General features: G+C 38.6%; 1 protein-coding gene across 1 annotated transcript in view; it reads right to left on the bottom strand.

Moving 5' to 3' along the window:
- The window catches only part of LOC107734122 (phospholipase D2-like), a 30,126-nt gene that overhangs the window by 18,338 nt on the left and 3,286 nt on the right, over positions 1-8,502 (bottom strand). The window contains 7 exon segments of the mRNA XM_016545975.1: positions 2,395-2,529; positions 2,643-2,701; positions 3,325-3,390; positions 3,481-3,574; positions 3,678-3,820; positions 3,893-4,020; positions 6,729-6,857. Coding sequence (XP_016401461.1) covers positions 2,395-2,529; positions 2,643-2,701; positions 3,325-3,390; positions 3,481-3,574; positions 3,678-3,820; positions 3,893-4,020; positions 6,729-6,834 — 731 coding nt within the window. The 5' untranslated portion in view covers positions 6,835-6,857.

The following is an 8,502-nucleotide window of genomic DNA, read 5'->3' as shown; positions in this document are numbered from 1 at the left end:
ACATACATATATATATATATATACACATACATATATATATTATACACACACACAAACAAAGAAAAACAAGTAGATAGAATAGGAAAAAAAAATAGAAAGCTAGTGTTAGTTGATTTTTTTTTAAATAAAAAATAATATAAATAGATATAGTAGAATTAAAATAGAATAGAAAGTGTTCGAGTTAGAGGGTCAAATAAAGGTGGAACAGATGTGTTTTTAGTCGTTTCTTGAAGATGGTTAAGGACTCAGCTGCTCGGATTGATTTGGGCAGGTCATTCCACCAGGAGGGAACAGTTAATGAAAAAGTCTGTGAAAGTGATTTTGTGCCTCTTTTAGATGGCACAATAATACGCCGTTCACTTGCAGAACGCAAGCTTCTAGAGGGCACATAACTCTGAAGTAATGAATTTAGGTAAATGGGTGCAGAGCCAGTGGTATTTTTGTAGGCAAACATTAATGCCTTGAATTTAATGCGAGCAGCTACTGGTAGCCAGTGCAAATTGATGAACAGAGGTGTGACATGCGTTCTTTTCGGTTCATTAAAGATTAATCTTGCAGCGGCATTTTGGATTAATTGTAGAGGTTGGTTAGAAGTGGCTGGAAGACCTGCCAAGAGAGCATTGCAATAGTCCAGCCTGGATGGAACAAGAGCTTGAACCAGGAGTTGTGTTGCACGTTCTGAAAGAAAGGGCCTGATCTTCCTAATGTTGTATAAAGCAAATCTGCAGGACCGGGCAGTTTTAGCAATGTGGTCTGAGAAATTCAGCTTATCATCAATCACAACTCCAAGGTATTTAGCTGTTTTTGAAGGAGTTATGTTTGATGAGCCTACTTGGATGGTGAAATTTTGATAAAGTGATGGGTTTGTTGAAACCACAAGCAGTTCTGTTTTAGCCAGGTTGAGTTGAAGGTGATGGTCCGTCATCCAACAAGAAATGTCTGTTAGACAAGCTGAGATGCGAGCAGCTATTGTCGGCTCATCAGGATGGAATGAGAGGTAGATTAGAGTTGAGTGTCATCAGCATAGCAGTAATATGAAAAGCCATGTTTCTGAATGACAGAACCTAGTGATGCCATGTAGACAGAGAAGAGAAGTGGTCCAAGAACTGAGCCCTGAGGCACCCCAGTAGATAGATGTTGCGACTTGGACACCTCACCTTTCCAAGATACTTTGAAGGACCTATCTGAGACCTATATTAAGCAGCACAACTGTTTTTAACATTGATAGTATGTAAGAAATGTTTCTTGAGCACCAAATCCAGATAAGGCTGGTCAGCCACTGAGATAACACCTCTGAATGTTCTTTATGAAGAAACATTTATATGTAAACAAGCATGTCTGAGATGTCCATCACTAAACACTGGAAAGCCTCTCGGGATGTCAGTCTCAGGCCAATTTTCACATACTTTATGATCTACTGCCTTTGTTTTTTTTTTTGTAAAATATATGCCAATAACTCATTTCAGCTTACATATTTACCCTCAGGGTTTTTTTACTAGCACACAATGAAGGGCTGGGCAAAGTTTCACCAATGTTTTCAAGGAAACTGTTCTGTTTTCTAAAACTGGCCGGCCTGTTTGGCTCACACACGATGCATGGTTACCGCAACAAACTTAAACTGGCTCCAGCGGTAAAAGGACGAAGAAAAACGATGACTCATGTCGTTTCCTGAAACATTTTGAAATCCTGTTAAAACACTGACACAGGCATTTAGTGGTGTGCAAATGTGCGGTTGAATGTGACACTCCTGACCTGTGCAAACTTATTTTCAATTGTATTAGAGACACACACTTCCATCTGCACTTGATAGTCCTCTAAACACCTAGTGTCTGTTCTGATTGATGACACAACACAGATGACCTTTATACTGGCATAGTAAGGGGGAACTCGTTAGACTGGCTTCTAGTCCAAGCACTAACTCCTGCATTACCTCCAACTACAGCTTTAACCTTTCAATGAACTTCTGTGATTTTGATGTTGGAAGTAAGCTTCAGGCTGAGAGGGGATCGATATTTGTTTTGAGTGACAATCCTTTCCACCCTACATTGTACAATATTGCACAATAATGCATAAATGAAGGATGCTAGATGTAGCGTCTCTCTGCTGGATTTGGGAATCAAGAGACATTTACATTTTCTAAGAGTAAAATTAGAGGTTTGTCGCACGAGAACCGAAGGTTCTGAAATATGACTCATGCTGATGGACAATTAATTAAAAATAACTGGTAAATAAAAAAATCAAAAGAAAGAAATAGCAAAAACAAGCAGCAGATGTGTGTTCTCATCCAATCACAGCTCTAAAAGGCATGTTGTAACATGAAACAACAGAAAAGAGCAGACAGCAATGTGAAGTAACACATAACAGTACACATGTTTGTTTTGTGGAGAAACTCACCTGGACATGTACAGGAGGAACGAATCCTTCACCACAAGCCAACGGCGAGACCAGCGGAAGCAGAACTGATGATGTCCGATGCAGTTGAGCCCCTGGATGCGGTGACCCCCGGACCGTTTCAGAATATAACCTTCACTGTGGAAAAAAACAAACAACAAGGCTAAAAAAATTGTTACAGAAATACATTCAGGCAACAATGGAATAGTACTAAAATTGCAAGAGAAGAAACACACACAATCTGTACTCACAGGCCTTTGGGACCAAGGTCTCTGATGAAGGACAGTGGACTGATTGCCAGGAAGTCCAACTGAGAGCACAATACACACACTTTAATATGCAAGCATACAACCACAATCCTCTGTAACTTTGTACAGTATTTGTCCATATGCGTGTAAGAAGATCAACTTGGATACACTTTGAGGCAAAACTGTCCCCAGAATATTAACTAAATCTGACAAAAAAATATTTTGGGAGACATCCAGGCACATCCTTAACAAACATTACAGATTGACCAATAATACAAAATGTGATACAATAACAATTATTTTATGTTGTTCAACAGCCAATATACAGAAATGTATTTAATACAGCTTTTTAACACAATAACTAAATAATTATATTTCAACAATAAAAACATATGCATTATCATTAATATCATTATTATCTTTTATTATTATCATTCAGTAGACCCAATATTGAAGGACTAATAATCATTAGTAAACAAAGTAGAATACCAATAAAACATATGCATTATTATTATTCTTCTTCAGTAAAACCAATATCGAAGGATGGATAGCATCCTCCACAGTAGAAAAGTGTACAAAAACTATATGAATATCAGTTAAAAACATGGTTTACATATACTTATAAATGATGTGCATAGTAATTCTATATATATATACTTATATTATGTGCATGTAAGCTTCTCACCATCCCATGATAGTTCCTGCAGAAAGTGTTTTCTAGCAAGTTATTTAAATATTCCTCCAGATATTTCTGAAAAACACACATAAAAACAATATATACACAATACAGTTGGTGTGCAACTTTTAGAGGGAGGTGGCGTTTGCTTTAGTACGTATGTACCGGTTTGCTAGACGTTCTCCTGATTCTGTCGGTTCCATGTAAAGTTGGCATTTCCTCTGTCAAACTTGCCAGCTGTTGTCTCTGAATGGCAAATCTAATTCAAATCACAAGAACAATGCAAGGAAAGTACCAGGTCAAAACCCCAGCTCAAACAAATGAAGCGTTGTGAATTTGCATGGGTCTGCGTGTGTGCTCACCTCCCCAGAGGCAAGAACTGCAGCATCATTTTGTGCTTGTACAGGTCTCTGTGGAGCTCCTGGAAGTGCTTGTACTTTCTTTTTATCGTCCATGTGAAATCGCCATGTGTCAAACGGACCGTGTACAGAGTGCACACATGTACCTGCAAACAGGATTTTTACACTGTTAGGTATAACACAACAATACACTATTAAGTACAAACCCACGAACGCACCTTGGAGCGTGTGGTGTATCGCTCTGTGTTTTCCACTTTACAGGTGATAGGTGTGCCATGAATGAGAGGAGAGATGCAACCTTCTTTTAGGTCTGCCAGGTGATGTACCACAAAAAAGTTCCGTTCCTCTGATAGAAATAATAAAAGACAAACATAAGGCTGAGACCACTAGTATAATGCTGTGCGATGGGCTTTTTTTTGTCTAATTTAATACAAAATATTACAGCAATGCAGTTTGAGTGAAAATTTGAATTGAAAAATCATCTTGAATTTCTGTTTTAATGAGAGCAGCATTCAAGCTGTATGAACTCATTCAGGATTTGGTAAAACGCAGTGTTGTTGTCGAGACAATCTCATTAAGTCCAAAGTATACTTCGGCAGTCCGCATACCACGCACTGTCCTGGTGATGCAATTTTCATCACCAGAAGAGTCCGCGGACATGTGTGCATACCCAATGCATGCCCAATTTTTGTGACTGCGTGGACGGTCCATGTACAACAGCCGCAGCACAGGCACGAGGTCAATGTTGTAAGTAGGTGGTACTGCGCATGTGTCGAGCTTGTCCATCTGTGCTCATCCGCGGTTGAGTATACTATGAAAGCTGTGCGAACACAGGCTGTGCGCTAAACGGAACGCGGAAAGTGAAGTATACCTGGGCCTTTATTAGAGTCTGAGTCAAGACAGAGACCAGAAGCAGGTCAAGATTGAGTCCACATGCACATGTAAATATGGTCTTGGACTCAGACTTGAAGTTCATATTTCATGGTCTTGGTTTTGTCATGGACTTAGGAGTAAGTGAACTAAGTCTTGACTCAGACTCGAATGAGCTAGTCTTGATCCAAAGAGCATCTTGTACTTCAGTAGAAGAACATCTGACCATATGATGTCACAGACTTATGTGATTACTGAAAAAGTAATATTTCTTATTTATTTTACACAATAATGATTCTTTGTTTATTTTCAGGTATATAATATTTTTTGAATAACAGAACTATTTTTGGCCCCTCTGTTCCTCATTATGTTTTGAAAAACAGCAGTTGTGAGGGGCCTCAGTATCAACAATGTTATATCACCAGGGGTCAAGATGAGTCACTCAGTTTCAGTGTTGTGTTTAAGAACACAATTCTTCTAAAAGCATATGAATGAGAGAAAATAGCTGTGAAGCCAGTCATTCCTCTCTCTGCATTCTACATTTTTCAGTCTTTTCACAAGGAAGTATAAGGACCCACTGTCACACTTTCAATACTAGTTCTTACAGCATGACTGGCATGTGGATTCGGCATAAATAATAATTTTTCCTTATGCCCAGCTCACACTGTGCGATGTTGGCCACGATTTGGACGTCTGAGACTAATTTTGAAAATCCTAAAAGATTCCTATAATCCTAGGCTAAAATCTGTAGTCTTTGATCGTTAGTTTGATATGTTCACCGACAGCCGATTAATGGCCATTGCGATCAAATTTGACCTCAGACGAAATTCTGGCAGTGTCAGAAGATTTGGCGCACAGTCCTGCAGTGTGACATCTCCTACGACGAACGTCAAACTGTCTTCGTTTTTCAAGACAAGCCATGATCAGAATTAATGCTAGAGATTTCTTCTAACCGCATAAACTCCGGCGCTCTCGTCCTCCTCTCACGGAATTCATATGATATGTTGCCTTTGATATGATAAACACCGGTTGTGCTGCTGTTTTCATGTGGGTGTGTAGTGCTGCTTACACTATTCTTCTTAAATACGCCGGTATTGCCACCATTCATATACTTTTAATGATAGCCAACATTACAGCCCCACGTGCAATGTAGCTCGCAGTCACCGAACGTGTATGGGTTGATAATGTAGAACTCCGGACAAGTTTTCTTGCACGCACCTGTTTTTAACACGTCTCGACTGTCGTACAGTCAGACATTAATGACAACTGAGATCCCACAGTGTGACATGATCATCATGTTCGTACAGTCTGACAAGTACAATCCTAAAGGACTTTTAAAAAAATCGCACAGTGTAAGCCCGGTGTTAGAGACAAATCAGTGATTAAAAAGAAGTGTTAAGGTTAACTGAATTATGAAGCAAATAACTATTAACGGTTTTTATTCTGTAATAAAATTAATAACAAGAAAATGTCACTAGCTTTATGCCTGTCCTTTGCAATTTAAGACCTTGTTTCTGTAAAATATTCAGCCTTACTGCTCATATTGCCATTGTCAGAGTCTTGATTATCAGAAAACTTTCTGTGTTTTTGGTACATAACTCTGTACCTGCAAACCTACTAACTGTAAACTTGAGTCACAGTCATGGCTAAGTGGGCAGTCCTTGTAACAAATACATTTAAAAAAGCTTTTGTGCTCTTGGGAACACAGGTTCAAATCTGGCCTGCATCATGTCCCAGTCCTATTACCCTCTCCCCCAACCCCCTTTTTCCATTAACGTCCACTGTCCTGTCCATTACCAGCAAAACCCCATAAATAGAAATGTACTGATATTCCAGTTTTATCTGACACCAATAAACCCATTATTTTCATGTTTTTCCATGAAAACTGATAAATGGCCAATATTAAAAATCTAAACTATTAAAAACAATAAAACATACTTAAAAACTCCAATAAATAGTTTCGAATTTGGGTATCAAGGTGTGGACAGGCAGCAGGGAGGTATGCAAATGATTTACATAGTGATGAAAACGAAACTGTGAGCACAACAGGTGCTCAATCTAATTCCATCTCAAATCAAACACATGAACCAGCTGATAAAGATCTTCAAGCTCAGTTGAAAGTTACAGGCAGGGTTAAAAATTTGTGATCTGTTAATAAATACAATGGTATGCGATTTGTCTCACCACTGTTGTTTTCGATAGATTTCAGCTGATCCTTAGTAAGGCTGCATAGCACGGTGTCCACACATTTCTGCCACCTTTTTGCTGCATCTGCCTCAGAACTAGCCATAAGGCTACTGGACCACGACACACCTGTGTAAACATACCAACAAACAAAAACACCCATGCACACAAAGAGGGAAAAATATTAGCTATGCTTTTTTACATAGTTTACAAAATGTGAAAATTAGCATGATTTTAGATAAAACTAGAAGGAAACAAACTAGGCTGTTCCCAACTGGGGTACAGTAGGGATCTGTGCTGAGACCTCTGCTCTTCTCCATTTACATGAATCCATTCATACCAGCTGTATTGTCATGATAAATCTAACACATTTTATCTGCTTAACTTTTTGTTGTATTCCAAATGGAAATTATGGACAGTAGATCCATAGTCTTCTTTGCATCCATATTCTTCTTTGTATTTCTATTTATTCTCATTTTATTTGGTTCTGTTTGTTTGTTCCTTTAAACCAGGAGTGTCAAACTCAATTCCTGGAGGGCCAGAGCCCTGCAGAGTTTAGATTCAACCCTAATTAAACACGCCTGATCCAACTAATCAAGTCCTTCAGGCTTATTTGAAAACTATGGTATGTATGTTGGAGCAGGGTTGGAACAAAACTCTGCAAGGCTCCGGCCCTCCAGGAATTGAGTTTGACCCCCCTGCTTTAAATTTAAGCTGCTTAGCATAATATGTATAAAAAGACGTATGATTAAAAACACCATTCATTATTGTTATTACTGTACATGTACTTTATATTCACAGGTGCAGGATTTGTCTGCACTGTTGTTATTATCACATAATCTGTATTCATTTAAGCATGACTAAAAATAACTAGGACAAAAAGCTAAAGCGCCTGTGGCTGTTGGAGTCATACCAGATTGTCTTTGGGCTGAACTGTGTTGTATTTCTACAGCAACTTTCCCCACAAAACAAAGGAGCCCATCATTCTAGCAATATAAAAACTACACTCCAGCTGTGGTACAGATGATTTGCTATCAAGTTACCTAAGGGTGTGCGATATGACGATTTTTGATCGTGGACTATTAAAATATCTCCACGATCTGCTTTTGAAGAAATATCGTGGTATCGCGCTTATGGTTGGGTATCGAAAACCAGTTCCATTTTAGAACCTGTTCCAAATGTTCAAGAACCGGGTATTTTTACTTGTCTTTAACACTTTAATATTTGAAATTTATATTAATCTAGATGTTTTTGCTGTGATCTTTTTTTTTTTTAAAGCATAGGCAAAATTCCTCTTGCAGTGTTCTGTAGGCTGCTGATTTTTGCTCGTGTTATTCAGCTGCAACAGAATGCTTTGTAAAAAAGACAGAATAAATGTTTGACATCTAAATGTTTGACAATTTTTTTGGAATATTGGATTTTGTATCTTATTGGAATCGAAACTAGGAATCGATAAGAACCGGAATCGATAAAATTCAAACGATACCCAACCCTAAACGCGCTACAGCACACATTCTATCAGCTGCACTTCTGGCGCCTCCGTCTCAATATACTGTACAACACAACATACACATCAAATGTTAACTCAGCGGTAGAGTTACACTCACGAGACACTGCAGTTAATCACAATCACAAAAGTACATTATTTGCATGTCCTTTAAAACCTTGCTTGTTAAACATTTCATTCGCGTGCTGTTCTGACATGTGCTTTTTCTGAGTGCGTACACCTAAGCAAGCACACGCTAAAAAGCCTGTCGAACTCAGGGGCAGTTCT

The sequence above is a fragment of the Sinocyclocheilus rhinocerous genome, unplaced genomic scaffold (assembly GCF_001515625.1).
Source record: "Sinocyclocheilus rhinocerous isolate Xijiao unplaced genomic scaffold, SAMN03320098_v1.1 scaffold1121, whole genome shotgun sequence".
Taxonomy (NCBI): Eukaryota; Metazoa; Chordata; class Actinopteri; order Cypriniformes; family Cyprinidae; genus Sinocyclocheilus; species Sinocyclocheilus rhinocerous.
This window is presented reverse-complemented; position numbering and strand designations above follow the sequence as displayed.